Here is a 19,454-nt window from a genome sequence, read left to right on the forward strand (position 1 = left end):
AAGAATAATCTTTGTTTATAATAGTCTTTACTCCCTGTTAATCGTGCAAGTGTCATTACTATTTGTAATTTATATTTGTAACTATATTTGTAATTAAATCTATAGCCTATAATATTGTGTAGCACTTTATCAAATGAACTGAACAGGTATAAAAAAGAAAAAAGATAGCTGTTTCAGATGTAAAGTCTTGAAATAAACTATTTCGCAGTCCTCCGCATAACGCCAAGCCAGAACACAGAAATATTTTCAATATGGCATAATGATGGATCAAAATACCACACGTATGAAAAAACATATGTAGTCTGTTGCCTCTATAGCGTGGTAGCAATCCTCTGGGCAACTCATTGGTCCAAAAAGGTTACAAAACCTTTTGGATCACCTATGAATATCATAAAAAATCTCATTTTGGCAATTGCAAGAAGAATGTGAAATAAAAACATGCACTAATTATAATATTTCATTTTAACTCGAAATTTTATTCAGAAAACTAAATATATTTAAGTAAAAGAATGGTTTAGATTAGTTAGATTACCTTTTGCATCCTTGTAGCGAAGTTTGTTCAGCTGTACAACAATGTTTGCTGCAATGCAGTCTCTTCCAAAAAGTTTCCCTTTTGAAGTCTCTAATGCTTTAAGTGAAGACTTACAAGAGCTGGTCATTGTGTCTAAGGGGTGAAGGTGACAGTTTCATTTAATGATTTCTGCCAAACAAGGTTTAACTTTGCAATTGTTGCATGGTTTGTTGCAACTCTATCACTCATTGTATTTGTTATGTTCCCAATAATAATGCTTCTAACGTCAGTATATTTGAGCTGATAGAAATCACTATATAACTTAGCAAGATTATCAATAGACTTTGTAATATGACTCTGATAGTCATAAGCTGTACCTCCAGGAAGTTGATCAATAGCTACAACCATACATACTGATTCTGTTGCCAAGTGCACAGCATTTACATGAACACCTTCCTGGGTTGTTGCATCAAAGCCAAGTGTCAGATCTTTTGTTGTAAATGCTATCTCAGCAGCCTGTAAGTCTGAAAGCACAACAAGCTCATGCATCATTTGTTCTACAGTTGTACAATGTGGAATTTGGCTAAATCGATAGCCAGCATTTTTCATTTTTGGTGTTTTGTGTTACTTGCTGAATTTCCTCCAACTCTTCCTGTAAATTCAGAATGTCATTTTGCAGTACAAGAATTGCAGAATTTGCGTGGATATCAACTGTTGTTTCAAACAAAAAATTTGATTTTGAAGTTTTTTCAACTGTAAATTTAAAAACTTTTCTTTTAATTTTTTTCTAAGTTGAGAAATTAACTTTTCCTTACGAGTAATAACTTGATTTAGATATTTAAATCTGTATGCTCTAGCCTTTGCCTTATCTTTTAAACCTTTAATATCCTCTTTATGCTTTCTCTTCTTAATTGCCATACCTTTTTCCAAAATGGTTAATCTCTTTCTCATAAACTTTTTTCTGGGACTCAACTGGTCAGCTCTCAAACTGGATAGTGGTTCATGTGAAGAGGTTTTTAAAGTAGGACGAGATAAAAAAAGATAAGTGATCACTATTTGATACAGATGAAACACTGAGTTGTTGAGAAAAAAATGAAGAACATGTAGGAAAGCCAATTGAAGTTGCAATTGATTGCGAGGTTTGTGCCATAGCAGATGTTGTTATTTGGTATGCAAAGAGCATGTTGCAGATGTCAACAAATGGTTTCAAATTTCGTGAAAAATAGTTTACAAAGACTTTTGATGTTCTATCTAGTTGCTGAATCTGACTTATACAAATTTTGATGTTAAAATACTTACCGATTAGTTCTACAGTTACTTTATATGAATCGTTGTTAGTTGCAAATATATGCAGTACATGTCCATTTCTACAGCCAATATTTAAATGAGCTGGTATTGGAAAATTACAAGCTAAATAAGTTTTAGCTTTACCATAAAAAAGATTTGTTTTCTTGTGAGGTCCCATGATGCACTAAATTAAATTCAACAATCATAAAACTACTATTTAATTGGGTCAGCTATTAATCATAATTAAATGATTTAAAAAATCACCATTAATCTATAAAAAAAAATTTAAATATATGTATAATTTTTATATATCATATATAGCTTAAGGTGGCTATATGGTAAGTTTTTAATGAATTTTATGCGGAATCATCATTAAATAGTGTTATATAGTTTTAATTTTAGCATTTTAAATTTTATTTTGCAGAATTTTGCCTTTAAACTAATTTTGGTGGGTGAAAAGAGTTAGCCATCAAAAAAAAAATTAATATATAACCACCTTAATTATACCCATAATTTATTCAAGATAAAACATTCTACTTTTTTAATAAAGTCTAAGCTGATATAAAATTCTAAAAAAAAACAACAAATAAATACATCTTTACCACACCGACTTCGAGCACGCTGTGAAAAAAAAGGTAACAGTTTTTGGCTTTGAAATCGGTGCCGTAAAAAGCCAGATACGCACATACCTACTTTTTAGAAAAAGTTTTTTTTTTTAAATAAACTCACCTAAAAGTTTTTAAACACTAAGAACTTAGAAATTATGTATAAATGTTAAAAAGATTCCTCATTCCATTAGATATCTTATCCTTTTTTTAATCGATATGTAAATTTTCAAACAAGTGTGATGTGTTTTGGCACTTAGGAAATCTCACCTTCAAAAACTACTTTTGAAAAAATGTGTCCCACAGCAAGTTTTTTATCAAGAGTGGTCTTTAGACATAAATAAAATATATAAAAGGAGCCATATTAAACATTGTACTTTCTATATATGGTTGGAAAGAAGACGAGTCAAAATAATTGATGCAAAAAACCTCAAGGTTCTAGCTTTATTGTAAAAAAAGATATAAGAGAGTAAAGTTTGAAAGCATGTTTTTTTGTCAAAAATCAAACTTTTTTCGCTGAATCGCTACAAGAGATAAAAATTAAAATTATAAACATGTTTATAATTTTGATAATGTTTATAAGTTCTTAATTTTAATGTTAACAACTTCTAACAATTTCTACTAATTTAAATTAGTTTTATTAAAACTGCCTTCATATACAAAGTTAATTTAGATCTTTTTATGTCTTTTGATGATTAAAAAGTCTATACTTTTGAAATCGAAATCAAGTAAAAACAAAGACCTGAAGATCAGCAGAAAATACTTTAACTTCCCATAGAAAATGAAAAAATATAAATTACAAAAACTTACCATAATTTTTTTGTTGGTATTGAGCCATCTTTTTAATAAAATATTCAATAAAGTAATAAAATTGTAAATTGTAGATACAATAACTATGGGTTTTGGTTGGAGCTGTAAAAGTTTAGTTAGGCTGAAAATGTCCCTTGTTTTCTTCAAATTTTAGACATTTTTTTTTAAGAATTCTTTTCTAGTCTAAATTACTTATTTATTGTCTGTTATATAAATAAGGGCAGGTATATAAGTAACACAGCTTTACAATAGAAGATTGGGGCATACATAAGCCCAATCTTCTATTGTAATCTTGCTCAATTTTTATATTATAAAGGGCTTGAAATATCTTTTCAATTTTATTTTTAAATGTTTTCCGAAGTTCTTAAACTACTATCAGAACACTATGCTCAATATCTAAATATAGCGATTCCAGAGCACAACAAAAAACATTTGACATTTGACAAAAAGCATGTAATTTTTATAAACTTTACTCTCTTATATCTTTTTTTATAATTAAGCTGGAATCTTGAGATTATTGACATCAATTAATTTGACTCAATCTCTTTCCAACCATATATAGAATGTAGTAAGATTTATATGGCTTCAATTATCTACTACTTATGTCTTGAGACCACTATTGATTAAAAATCTTGCAGTGAGAACATTTTTTTCAAACAAAGTGTTTGAAAGTAAGGATTTCTTAGTACCAAAACACATCTAATTTGTATGAACTTTCCATACACTGTGGACCAGAGAGACCGCCAGGTTTTATGTCGTGTCAATTAAACAAAACTTTTTTTATTTAAGAGTATTTATTTTATAATAATAGAAAAAGTTGTTTTTAAAATCTAAACCAAGTGCTAAGGGTCCCAAATGGGGCAAAAGGGAAGATTGAGGGGCCCCAAACCCATTTAAGATTTTTTTTTCAATTATAATTTTTTTTTCTCCCTGCATTTAGTTTAGAAGTTTATATTTGCAAAATTATTTTAAAATTATTATATTTCATTAGTCAGATACAGCGCCCCCAGGATCTAATAAAAAATATAAAACTCTTTTACTTTTTTAGTTTATTTTCAATATTTTATTTATCAATCTTTTTTCTTTAATTTATTTAGATAAATTAAATAAAATTTAAAACAATAAAACGAGTAATATTTTCAAATATTACTGATATATGGAACATATACCAACTAAACATAACTAACTCTTCTTCCGTTAAAGTCAATCACAGAATAGAGGAGTCTTTCGCCATATTCTTTGTTTGCAACTTTTCGCTTGAACCTGTTCCATGTTGGTTTGAATTTTGAATGAATTGATTCTCCGCATTGTTCAGCAAACTTAGATAAGCCACAATTGTGGTATTCAACAAAAGGTTGCACATGACATAAGAGTATATGTACTTTCCAACTAATTGAAAGTTTTTTCCCAAGTATGCCAGCAATTTCTTGAGCAGATAAATAGGAGTTCTTAAATTTTAGAATGGCCTGCTGATACTCAAGCTCAAGTGTTCTACCGAAACAAGAAGTTTTTACAACCTTAAAATCTTTTAAACACTGAACAATTGGCACAAGATCAGGATATTCATACAAAACAACTTTTTCCATCTCATCAACATACTTTAGTATGGTTGTTCTGGTTTCTGTTTGAATTATTCCCATCCCAACCTCTACCTTGATATCCTCTCTGTAGTACACCATTATTTTTCAAAAAATTATCAAATCCTGGCCAAAGATCCATTAATAAACATCCCAGTGTAGTTACTATTCCTATCAGGATATGTAATTCAGGTGGAGGTACTAAATGTTGGATTAGTGTTTCTGGATCTTCATCGAGGTAGAGAATTCTTGGATATATCACATTCATAAAATGTTTCATATTGGATTTCCTTGAACTATTTTCTACAGTGTATCTTTGATACCAATAGTCAAGGCTTCCAAGCATTCGCAGTTTACCACAAACTTCACTTGAGTCTCCTTCACACCAAAGACAAGCTTTTTTTCCTGCATGGCTTGAAATTCCAAAAACTGCATTAGCACATTTCAAATCAAAAGCTGCTAAAAACTTAACATCTTGTAAATTTAGTTTCTCTAAAATTATTCTTAAATTGAAGTTTGATTCTTGCACATCTTCAACTATGGAGAGGATTTGACGGCGTTGTACACCACTATTTAAGTATAAATTTGAAGTAGTATTTTTATTAACATCAAAAACATTTACAATGACTTTCATGAAACCACCTCCTCCATCCATAGAAATACGAACAAAAGCTGATTGGGGATCAAGACTACGTTGATTTATTAAATCTAGAATAAAACTAGATGTGTTTTGAACAAAAACAAGGTCTTTTATAGTAGTACCATCAGTACTATCAAGGAAGTTGACCTGAAAAATAACAAAAAGTAAAAAAAAATTTTAAACGATATAATTAATTTTTAATACTAAAAAATATATTATGCTACCTTTTTTTACTTGATAAAAATGAGATAAAGTCTCTTTTAGGTCACTCATTTTTCCAAAAATGTTGTTTTCTACTGCTGACTTACTTCCCATTCCTTTTCGAAGAGTAGATATCAATACCCCTGTTTTATTCAGGGAAAGTTCTAACACTATTTGAAGTTCCTTAATCATCTGAAGAGATACTTGTTTTACTGACCTATATATAAATGAAAAAAATAATAATATTTTCTCATTTGATAAATATGTACTCAACAGTATATATGCACCTTCTCTTTGCTTTGTTATCAGGACATCCAACTGTAATCGTCAATGGGTTTCCGCCAGAAGACAAAATAAATTGTTCCCCATTTGCAATTTTGTCAGTCTTCATTTTTGCTTTTATTATACCAGATGCAACTTGCTCTGCTTGCAAATTTCCTAGACTTAATCCTAATAAGATCAAGTTCTCTACTGCAGATAAAGAAGAGCAGTTGTGTAAATATCCTTGTGCAACAGTTGAAAAACATCTACTACATAATTTGGAAGACACATTTGAGTTTAATATATTAGGAACTTCTTTGGTATGAATTATTGAAGATGAAGCTGTTCTTGTCATCATCCTCCATTCAATCTTGAATCAAATTTAAAAGCTATTAATTAAAGATATAAATATATATAAATATAAATATATGAATATATATATATATATATATATATATATATATATATATATACATATATATATATATATATATATATATATATATATATTTATATATATATATATATATATATATATATATATACATATATATATATATTCTTATATTTACATTTATATATATTTATTAAATATATGAATATATATATATATATATATATTTATATATATATATATATATATATTTATATATATATATATATGTATATACATATATATATACATATATATATATATATATATATATATATATATATATATATATATATATATATATATATATATATATATATATATATATATATATTATGTAAATATATATATGTAAATATATATATATATATATATATATATATATATATATATATATATATGTAAATATATATATGTAAATATATATATATATATATATATATATATATATATATATATATATATATATATATCAATTTTAGAGATTTATTGTTTTGTTTAATATTTACATACTTTAGCAATCTTTTCTCCCCATAAACCTCGATGAGGTTTTCTAGCCTTTAATAGGTAGAGATTTCTCTAACAACCAGAACATATAACATTAGGATAGCTGCACACATCCAGAGAATATCCTGAATAAACAAACAACTTCATCATTTCTTCTACAGTTGAATTTACACTACTTAAAGACTTTGATCTGGCTCCAAACATTTACCAACAACAGCAGCATACAGCATCTCGTTGAAAAACAATGTTTTCCATTTAAACAAGTTAAAAAAGAACTAGATACGCTATATTTTTTATAATCTGCAATATAAGATATTATACTAAAAATAATAAAATATAAATTTATAGGTATCTTATATATATATATATATATATATATATATATATATATATATATATATATATATATATATATATATATATATATATATATATATATATTTATGAAAAGTAATATAAAAGCACAATATCCACATATAAAACCCTTTTTAAGCTATCTTTTTTGCAATTATATAAATTTCTTTATATAATCGTGCACCCTGGATTTTATTTGCTATGCGAAAGAATTATACTTTTAATGTTGCCTAATTTGTTATTTTTAGTTAACATTTGTTTATAAATAAAAATTATCATTTATTTTATATTTTTATAATTTAGTGTTATTTTCATCATTTAAAAAATATCAGCTTCTAAATTTCTTCTATATAATTATTATTCAAACATTTTTCAGCAATTGATGATAATAAAAACCAGTTTTTTCAGACACCGTAAATAGTTACTTCATTTCTGTTAAATTTTTAAAGGCGCAAAAAGGAATTTTTAAAAAGAAGTTGGTTTTTTATATTTTAATTCAAATATTTTTAACTTCTAATGTAAAAAAAAACACTTTTTAGTAACTTTCAGACCTATGTTTTTATATGATTTCTAATCAGTATAATATTTTCAATCATAATCAATTGAAAAAATGGGTAGGTGGAAACTATCTTAACACCCTTTTTTGGCCCATTTTTGGCCCTTAGCACTTTATTTTAATTTTAAAAACCCTTTTTTCTACATATAAACTAAAAATACTCTTGAATAAAAACGGTTTGATTCAATTGATACGACATAAAACATGGTGGTCTCTCTGGTCCACTGTGCATATATATTAAAAAAGGGAAGAGGAATCTAATGGAATGTAGACTCTTTAACCTTTATACATATTTTTTTAGTTCTCAGCATTTAAAAACTTCAAGGTTGGTTTACAGAAAAAAAGAGTCCGCCTGGAAATGGCAATTATAGCCTTTCCTCAATTTAAAACAAGTATTTATTTGTTTCTTTGAAGATTTGATACTTAGGATTTGTATATAGAAATTATGTATATAATGCTTTTTTTCCTTCGTGTATTGAAGGAAAAAAACAATTGAAACAAGACTTAAAAAGTTGTAGGTTGTATGAGTCAGGAAAGCATGAAGATGGGAGAGAATTCCAAAGGGTTAAAGTGTGGGGAAAAAAACATGCAAAAACAGACACAGTAAATGAATGAGACTTTGCTGAATAAAGAGTCAAGCGAGAATGAGTTTTGGTTGATGGGACAAGTGATGATAACTCCTTTGAGCAGCGACCATGATTGTATTTGTAGAATAGAGAAATAGATGCAACTTTACGACATTGGGAGAGAAAAACCTTAGCAGATAGGGCAGGTTTACAATGCGTTTTTGGACCTTCTCGAGAGGAAAAAGAGCATTATTAAAAGTATGGCATTCAAGAGTGACTTGTTATATGATTATACGGTTTTTATGTTTAATGTGATGGGATTAAAAATGCAAGTAATAACATAAACTTATCTTGTAAATTGCTGCAAGCATGATTCGTAAGCAACCAGGGCTATGGCTAGGGCAGGTTTGATAAAACTTAGCCATGACCAGAGCTGGGTTTATGACCATGGCTGAATTAATATTGATAAATCCAAGGACTCTGGGACTCTCGGACGTGCTTAAAAACAATAAGTTTCAAGTCATCAAATCTCATGAATTTTTTTATTAAGTCAACAAACATGTTTAGAGCTTCTGGACACTACAGACTTGGAAAAAGTAGAGATATAAAGCCGAGTCCTTTTGGACTCTGCATCCCTGAATAGATCCTATAAAAATGTTATTTTTAATTAAAATTTATGACATGAATTTTATTTCAAAACAATATTTTATAGGATCTACAAATTTTAATGCAGCCCCGGCCGGGTTTATGACCAAGGCTGCAATAATATTGGTAGATCCTATAAAAGTAATTTTTTTAATTATAACTCAAATCATAAATTTTAATTAAAAATAACATTTTTATAGGATCTATCAATATTAATGCAGCCCTGGTCATAAACCTGGCCCCAGTCAAGGCTATGTGTTGTCAAACCTGGCCCCGGCCATAGCCCTGGTCACTTACTAAGCATGATATTGCAGTGATATAACAAAATAGTTTAAAAATTCCCTCATCTGAACTACAAAGTTTTCCTTACTTAATCAGTAGTAAAATCAAAGGGTCAAAGAAATAATTCAAATGCAAGTTAAAAATAATTAAGTTCAGTAATAGACCTCAAAATTAAAACTCTGTTTAGTGATTTTTAAATAACAAAATAAAAGAACTTCATAGTAGTTAAAGCTTTTGTAAAACTATTTGTATGATTTCATTTTGTCAGGGAATTTTATTCCTATTATTTAATATGTAAAGCAGAAAATACAGCTAAGTACAAATTTTTAATTTATTTATGTAATAATTCAGTCTGATTAGCTCAGACCATCGTCAGATGTAAAATAAAATACAATAATAGTATCACAAAAAACATATGTAAAAAACTGTTAAAAAGACATTATAAAGATAAACCGACGTAACATGAAACTATTTTGAGATTTCAATGATTTTTTTAAAAAGAGGTCAGTTATTTGACGCAATTTTAACACTGTTGTCCTTGTTCAAAAGTTATGGGAAGTGCCTTATCTCATAATTCATTTAGGTATAATTAATCTCAAGGAATTCTCTTATTTTCCTTTTATGGTAGTTAGAATTATGTGCAACTGTTTTGGGGTGCAACCAATTAAGTATACCATGGCAGTCTTGCAGTGTTCTGTGGCTTTGGAAGCATGCCAATTGCCTTTCATGCTGTTTACCTAATGCTCAATACTTCTTTATATAATTTTCTTTTTTGTTTCTCCAATATAAATGCCACTGCATGAACACATAAACTTATACATACCCGGGTTGCTATTTGGTAATAATTTGGAGTTATTACATATAATTGTTTTTAAAGTTAGCGGTGTTGTAAATTTACCTTTAATGCCATATTTCTTGAGCTCTTTTCTTAATTTTAATCCTAGTCTTGGAATCCATTGGAGTTTTATTGCTATGTAACTAAGGCTTCCAATACCAAGCCAAAAATTAAATACTGGTTTTTCGGTATTAGATTTAGTGAAAACCGATATACCGGTATTAATACTTGTATTTACAAATACCTAAAAAAGCATTAATCAAAACCTAAAGCAACAAACAAACAGTTTAAAAACTTTATTGTTTAAGTTAAGTTAAATAATATATGAAATTAATTCATCTGAAGAAAAAAAATATGTTTATATAATATAGTTATGATATTTAAATATTTATTATTGAAATAGGCCTGCAAAAAACAAATTATTTAAAGTTTCATCATTTAAAGATGATTAAATTTTCATACATAACATTCCCGATAAAGAGAAAGCCCATTCAGCAATAGTTAAAATATAATTGTATACCAACTTTAAGTTAGTACCACGTGTATCGTCTTCCTCAAATATAGTAATTTCTTTTCGTATCATTCTAGTCAGATCGTTAATATTTCGATTTGTTTTTGGTACTGTTTTCATTTTCATCAAGTCCACAACTGTTATTTTATACAAGACATCAGTCACTGCCAATTCGATTCCATGGGTTAGACAAAGTTGTTTGTTGATGGACATTAATAGTCCCACTTTCTTCATAAACGAAGCACCATCCTTGGTAATATATACTATATCGCGGTTAATTTTTAAGTTGTGTTCTTTCATTAGGTTGTCAATTAACTTAAAACACATTTCTGCTGAGAATATCCATTAACTCGTCCTAAACACAAATGGGCATTTCCAAAAAATCACACACGGAACATTGCATCTGTTGCATTAATTATTTTGAAAATAATACAATTTGTAATAACCAGTTTACTTTTATTTAATTGACATCTATGTATATATTACCTATACAAAGTATGTTAGCTACGGGTTGCTTCATTATATAATAAATTAATTTTTTAATGGAGTCACGCACGGAACAGAAAAAAGCAACAAAAAAAATTAATAAATGAACCCTATTTTCTCTGAAAATGTATTAGTGACGAGTGTTTTATTTTTTATAGGTAATAATACAAGCATTCTTAAAGATTATTACAAAGTTACAGAATTCAACAATGTATCTTTGCTCCACAGTAGTAGTTTAAACCAAAATCACGTACGGACAAAAAAAAAGTAACGAACGGAACATGCAAACATTAGTCATTTTTGGATTGTATTTTTAAAAATAAATCGATTGCAACTATCATAATTAACATATGTATCAATACCAATTAATTAAAAACATGTTTGATTAAAAAACAATACTTTAATGTATTATATTAAAGATAAATAATGTATTATATAGTTAATATATTGTATTAAAGATAAGAAAGATATATCACATTTTTAAAAATAGGTGAAGTTGTAACACTTTGGCTCGATAATAATGTTTCCACGGTTATCAAAGTGTGGTTGCAGTACTAACGGTTTTAACTCATACAAGTCATGCCAGGAGAGGTCGTCTACAGATGGGTATATAAAAATGAGTTCGTTTTGTTCTTTTAGAAATTTTGTATGTGCCATATTATCTAAAATTTCTAATATTTCGGCAAGGTATGTCTTTGCCCTACCAGCAGAACGCAATTCTACAAAGACAAATATACCCGGGGATATAGTATTAAGTTTGTACATTTCAGATGGAGATGATACCGCGTTTATCAATAATGAAGATGATGAATTTTTAACAATGTTTACCATTTCTGATTGGTTACAAATTGCCATAAAAGCACCACCATATATATACCCTTGACTTTAAACTTATCTTTGAGAAGCGTCTCATCGATCTCACTTTGGTTTGCAGTAATACACTCATTTGTAATCGAGATGATCTAAAAAAATGAAAATTTAATAATCAAAAGTTTCATATCTACAAGCTTCATTTTGAGGTTTTTTCTCTAAATAATGACTTACATTAATTTTGGTATTTTTTTCACTTGCAATGCTCACAAAATCTTCTAAACTGCGACAATATCGTTTTCCAGATTTTACTGTTGTCCAAACCATTCTTTTTATTTCTCCACCTATGCCATCAACTGCCCCCTTTCAGTGTGATGTTGCAAAAAATGACAAACGAATCTCAACAAGATCAGATGATAATTTGTACAAGTTATTCGTGACTGTCATGACATAAGAGTTTTTGAATTGAAATGAAGGACCATCAGTGAAAAAGTGTAATTTACAAATATTATGATAACGACTTAATAATTGTTTGATAATGAACAAGACGGCATATTTATCATGAAGTAAACGATCGGATACAATGGCATAGGAATGTGTATTGTTCTTGCTCCAAACTACAGCAGTGAATACTGTTAGTTGCTGATGAACCCAGTAAGCAGATTGAATTTCACTTTGCTCCATTATGATGTAATTTTCACTGAAATCCATCTGATTTAAGAAGAATTAAAAATAAATGGGCGAATAGTTAGTTTATAAGTATAAAAAAAAGTTTAATACAAAATTATTAAATTTTGTTATCGTACTACAAATAAAATTACAGTTTTACTTACTTGTATAATCAATTCATTTTCTGATACATTTTGGCAACATAAACGATAATATGCACTTTGTTGTCGCTTTATATACACATGATGTATATAATCTGGCAATTGATGACGCAGTAATACGCATGCCTCTAACAAAGATGTTAGTGGTTGTTCAATTTTCTGCGCATTTTCTGAGGACCATTGGTTAAAAACAAAGAACGGTTTGTTTGAATCGTCACCAAATGAGTCTATTACATTAGAAACATATTCATCAAACTTTGGCAATCGTAAAACTTAGATTTCCCCACTTTTAAATTAATATGCTCACTTTTAAAAAGTGAGTATGCTTCTCCTATGGTCATCAGCATGTGACGAATTTGTTTCTAAAAGGAAACAAAAATTGTTTACAAAAACTGAAAACCTTGTTAAATAAAATGCGATTCCTACATAAAAACGATGTGTCATACCTTCTCTTTTGTTTTCTTATTAATAGCAACATCTTTGCGTCCTGGAGCCATTCTACTAATATCTTCTTGCAAATAAAATTCAAGAACTTTGCAATTAACATCGTCCAAACCGGCGTAGTCAGGGCCTGATTCTGAAATATCAGAAAGTAGTATGTTTTTACGTTTACAAACTTCTTTTAAAAGGTATTTTCTTTTGTTTGAATCGGCAGGTAATGCTGAATTAATTTTTTTAAGTGCCTTTCCAAAACTCTGCGGAGATAAAAAGGATTGTTCAATATCAGATGTAGATTGGTTCACCTCTCGCTTTTGATTCTTTCTTTCACAATCTTTTCGACGTACTTCCTCCTTTTCTCTTTCGCTCATGTTAGCTCTTTTATTTTTCATTCGATTAGTTTCAGCAATCCAATATTCTGGATGTTTCTTTCTAAATTTTTTCTGAACTATTGAATGCTTAACTTAGTTCATTTTAATTCTAAATTCTTTTAAGCAACTGTTATCAATCTAACTAATTTATACTCAAACTAATTAATTAGCAAATATGCGATTCAAACGTTATAAAGCCAAAGGAAAATAATTATCACGCACAGATGAATATTTGTCCATGCGTGATATGTCTGTGCGTAATGCAAAAAACCAATGCTAAAATGTCGTAGAAGAAAAAAAATACTTTTGCCATTCTATTCAGTAGCCTAAAAATACACAAAGTAAAAAAAATCACTTTCATTGAAACTTTTTATCACTTCTTTTTCTAAATAATTAGATCTTTTAAATCACGCACGGAAATTCAAAATGCCGTTCACTTTGGCATAAAATTTAAGATACCTCAAAGATACCTAGTTGCAATTTATGATAATGAAATATTAAAAGACATCATTATCCTTAAGAATCAAAAAAATCTGGGCCATAAAATCAGTTTTATATATTATAACCACATGTAATAAGAATTTTTATTTTTTATCTCGAAAAATTTTATTTATTGCGAAGTTTGAATAATTAAAACATGAAGAAAAACTTGTCTTCTATAATTTTTTTTTTGGATAATCAAAATATCACCTATCTTCTTTTGAATTTCATCTTCCGAATTAAAAAAATATTCGTTTTAAAATTTTTTTTTTTTTGACTCACTGGAATGGAAATGCCCAAATTCCAAAATCTGTTTCAAGAATGAACATTAATGTTCAAATAATGTCTATTTTTTACAAAAGTCCGTTTGCCAAATGTAAGACTAAATTGGTTTCCTTGCTGTTGAAGTTTAGATAATTTAGTGTGTTATATATTTTTTCTTTTTAGATTTGTTCATTGTCTTTATTTGTTGTTGTTGTTGTTATATTAGAAAAACAATTGCACATAATTCTAACTACCATGAAAGAAAAATAAGAGAATTCTTTGAGATTAAATATACCTGAACAAATTACAAGATAGGGCACTTCCTACCACCATTTTACAAGGACAATGGTGTTAGAATTGCTTCAAATAGCCGAAGGCTTCTTTTAAAAAAAATCATTGAAATATCAAAATAGTTTCACGTTACATCAGTTTATCTTTATAATGTCTTTTTAATGGTTTTTTACATATGTTTTTTGTGATACTATTATTGTATTTTATTTTACATCTGACAACGGTCTGAGCTAAACAGACTGAAATATTACATAAATAAATTAAAAATTAGTACATCATGTATATCATGTTTTATATATTAAATAAATTATCAAGTACTACAAGAAATGTCATTAAAACAATTCTTATTATAAATTTTGAATGAATTGTTTGAATTGTTACTGTAATGATAAAAGTAAGTTTAAATTAATTTTACTGGGTATTTTTAAAAAGAAGGGAGTTGTTCCAATTAAGGAATCAAAGTATTCCAATTAAAGGAACTCGTTTTCTTGATTAGAACAAAATGGTGCCTTGACGAATCAAATTTATTTCTAATAACAGTGCAATCAATTAAATCAAATCATGGTTGGGTTTTCTGTTTGTATTAATGAAATCATAAATATTTTCATAGTTAAATCATCTTTGGTTAAAAAATATTTATTCCTTAGGTGTTCCAATTATGGCAACTCTCCCTAACTAAATTTTGTATAAATATGTAAGATATTGTATGCCAGTATAATAAATAGATAGTAAACATGTATGTTTACATCCATATATAGGGTAAAGTGAGGTTAACTGGGTACAGGTGTTAACTGGGCCACTGGCTGTTCATACTTCTGCAGTTTGAATACACCGCTTTTATTGATGTTTCCCAAACGATCCACTAGGTGGCACTACTTGCTGCTGATTTTGAATGCAAATGGCAGCCATTTTAAAATTTTATTAAGCATTTGTTGTTCTTGGAAGTCACATGTATTGTTTTACTGCAGCGTTAGAAAGTTGATAGAATCTGTGTTTATCAAGTTTTGTGAGTTTTAATAACTGATTTCTGAACTTTAATATAGTGCCTATTTGAATAATTATCACAAATTACGCAAATATTTAAAATACTGGTAAGTTTTTGTAAAAATATGAATTTTGATATAGTGGGGTTAAGTGGGCCGGCTATTCATGTGGTTATATGGGACGGCCCACTTAACCCCACCAATGAAAAATTAATTTAATATAATCATTTAATTAACATTTATATCAACTAATTATGTTTTTTTTTTATTCCAGTTTATAAATAAATTAAATTAAAATGCCCCGTCAACGTCAACGTACCACAACGCACAGATCGTATTCCATTGATGCTTTAAAAACGGCAACTGAAAAAATTATAAAAGGAGAACTATCGATAAGAAAAGCAGCGGCCAGTCATCAGATACCAAAAAATACATTAGCCAGGTATGTGCTCAAAGTTAAAAATACACCTGATGGAGTTAAGGTTAATTTTCGACCATCAAATGAACATTTACTCGTTTTCAACTCAAGTGAAGAATTGCTATTGAAAAAATATATTCAAGATGCAGTCAACATGCACCATGGACTTTCATTTACCCAAGTTCGTCGCTTAGCTTTTGAGTTTGCCATAGCAAATAACAAAAACGTGAAATGTAATTGGACAGAAGAAAAAATGGCTGGAATAGAATGGCTGCATTCATTTATGAGACGACAGAGTTTGGCGCTAAGAACCCCCGAACAAACTAGTCTTAGCCGTTGCACTAGTTTCAATAAAACTAATGTTGGAGCATTTTTTTCAAATTTAGAAGGTGTTATTAACCGATTTAATCTACAAGCACAAGACATTTTTAACTTAGATGAGACTGGTCTCACAAGTGTACATAAACCAGTAAAAGTTTTGGCTTTAAAGGGGCAAAAGCAAGTTGGCCAGGCAACATCAGCTGAACGAGGTGTCTTGGTTACAGCATGTTGTATTGTTGGAGCTACAGGAACTGCAATACCTCCATATTTGCTGTTTCCCAGAGTGTTTTTTAAGGAACACATGATTAAAGGCGCACCTGTTGGAACAAAAGGTGCAGCAACAAAATCTGGATGGATGATTTCAGATATTTTTATTGATGTCCTCAAACATTTTGTCGATCACGTAAGACCTACAACAGACAGTCCAAAGTTGATATTATTAGACAACCACGAGAGCCACTTAAGTATTGCTGCGTTGAATTATGCAAAGACTAATGGCATAATGTTGCTGACCTTCCCTCCGCACTGCAGCCATAAGTTGCAGCCTCTGGATGTGAGCGTATTCGGTCCCTTAAAAAAACACTACAACAGAGCCTGCAATGATTGGATGACAAACCATCCTGCGACTCCAATCACAATTTATGACATAGGAGAATTACTGGGGACTGCTTTTCCGTTAGCATTTACGCCAAGGAATATTTCCCAAGGGTTCAAAGCAGCAGGAATCTATCCATTTGATTCCCAAATATTTACAGAGGAAGATTTTTTAGCTGCAACAGTTACAGATAGACCAGATCCAACTGTTTCAGATACAACCATTGAATCGACAACATTACCCTCAACATCAGTATCAACCACTATAGAAATACCAACCTCACTAACTGACTGTCAACTTATTTCTCCGGAACAAATACGACCATTCCCTAAAGCCGGAATGCGTAAAAATAACAGAAAACCAAGGCAGAAAGGAAAGTCTGCTGTTTTAACGGATACTCCAGTCAAACGGCAATTGGAAGAAGCTGCACAAATGCGTGCAAATAAATCTAAGCCTAAGTCCATTGCCCCAAGAAAAGAAAAGCGTAAAATATTAATAGAGTCCAGTGATGAAGGATCATCAGAAGTAGAGTATGCCGATTCTTCATTGGATATTTCAGAATTATCTTCTGGAGAAGATACGGATGATTTTAACCAGCCCATAACCGTCGATGATTTCGTGCTTGCTATGGTGCACGGAGCTAAGAAAAAGTCTAGCAGGCACTATATTGCCAAAATAATTTCGAAAACGCAAGATGGTTTCAGCGTTAAGTGGCTGAAAAATCAAAATAGGACAACAAAATTTTATATTACAGATGAGGAGCTGACCTTCGTTCCTGCATCCGATATTGTTCGAAAATTGCCAACTCCTCTATTTCACGGAGAAACGGGACGATTCGCCAATTTATATTCCTTTCAATTCGATTTTTCCAATTATTCCATTGTTATGTAAACATAGTGTTTTATTAATGTTTAATAGTTGAAATATTCATACAATTTTTTCACATCGAAGGTGTATTTTTTCACTAATTTGTGTTTTTTTTATTGTATAATTTTATTGTTATCACGTTTATTTTGTTTATTAATTCTATCTTTCTTAACTAAATATATTATCAAAATAAAAACTAATATTATTATAGTTTCACTAGTATGTACCCAGTCAACCCCATAGGGTGGCCCAGTTAAACCCGTCACTGTGGTTAACTGGGCCACGGGACACATGTCTAAAAAATGCAATATTTACAAGGCCACAGCACATATTAACTAATTCATTTGAATTTATTAGATGGAATATTAATATTCTCATAGTTATGAACAGAAAAAATATTGAAAAGCAGTAATTTGTTACAATTACATCACCCAAAAAAAAACTGTACCCAGTTAACCTCACTTTACCCTATCCATATTATATGTATTTTGTAAATAATAAATATATGCATAAATTTATAATATATAATGTAACAGGCCTTGTTTTAAAACATTAGGCGTAGAGCGATTTATGTACGCCTTAAGCAATTTTACTTAAGTAGTAAGCGATTTCGTTTAAGCTACTTTTTATGATTTTTTAACTTTTAATTTATGCTATAAACGGTAAAATAAAAGAAGTAATTAATTTTAAAAAAAGTCACATTAACTTTTGAATGACGTTTATGTAACAATATTTGTTACAAAAGTTTGAATGACAATTATGTTTGATATAAGCGCTATTTAAATAAGAAATTTTTTCATTAGTAAATATTTACTAATAAAAAAAAACTCAAATAAAATTAAATGTGTATTTTTATTTTGGTTTTATTTTATCGTAATGATTGATTTTTTAAGCTTGAAGCAAAAATCATTAAAAAAAAATTTAATTTTGATAAAAAGTATATGATTTTATTTAAAACTAATTTAATAAAAATATATAATTTTATGCGTATAAAAAAAATATATAATTTAATTTAGATTTAAAAAATATATAATTTAATTTTGATTTAAAAAGTATATTTAAGTTTATTAAAATTAAAGTTAGTGCTTGGGTTTAACTTGACTGTCAAATCGGGAAAGCGGAATAGTATCGAAAATTAACTGATCGAAAAAATGATTAATATCAAAAAATAACTGACCCAAACCCATTTTAATGATTAAGATTAAAAATGCGATTTTCAGAAAATGGAATAAGATCGAAAACTTGTTTTAATGATTAACATCAAAAATATGATTCTCTGATCACACTTTTTATTTTTTTATTTTATAAAAAACTAGTACTAGGAGAAAATCTTAAGAAACTTTTAATACTAAGTCACTTTTCAATAAGAAACTCATTTAAGAGTTCGATGAATATTTCCTAACTTTTTACCTAAAATCGCATCAACTTTACACGAAGTTAGCATTATCTACAATGGAGAGCAGCAGTTTAATTGAACAGTTTAATTTGCACGCACAATAAACAGTTTAATTTGCATGTACAATGAAATTCAATTCAATTTAAAACTTGAAATTTAAGCAACTTTTAAGAAACTCAATATTCCCAAATGTTATTAGAGAACTTATCAATATAATTTATAAGTTTGGACACCAAAAGCACTGTTTAAAAAATAGTCACAGTTTCAATGGTTTCATTTCTCAATCAATTACTATCAATTTTTATAACTGAAGCAGTTTTTAT

General features: G+C 28.8%; 2 protein-coding genes across 4 annotated transcripts in view; both read left to right on the forward strand.

The window, feature by feature from the left end:
* Positions 1-19,454, forward strand: part of LOC100212436 (exocyst complex component 1) — a 70,972-nt gene that overhangs the window by 3,837 nt on the left and 47,681 nt on the right. The window lies entirely within an intron of this gene.
* On the forward strand, positions 15,310-18,202 carry LOC136088681 (uncharacterized). The gene is made up of 2 exons (XM_065813050.1): positions 15,310-15,837; positions 15,916-18,202. The coding sequence occupies exons 1-2, from the start codon at positions 15,831-15,833 to the stop codon at positions 17,757-17,759; spliced, it is 1,851 nt and encodes a 616-aa protein (XP_065669122.1). The 5' UTR covers positions 15,310-15,830; the 3' UTR covers positions 17,760-18,202.

This window comes from Hydra vulgaris, chromosome 12, assembly GCF_038396675.1.
Source record: "Hydra vulgaris chromosome 12, alternate assembly HydraT2T_AEP".
Classification (NCBI taxonomy): Eukaryota; Metazoa; Cnidaria; class Hydrozoa; order Anthoathecata; family Hydridae; genus Hydra; species Hydra vulgaris.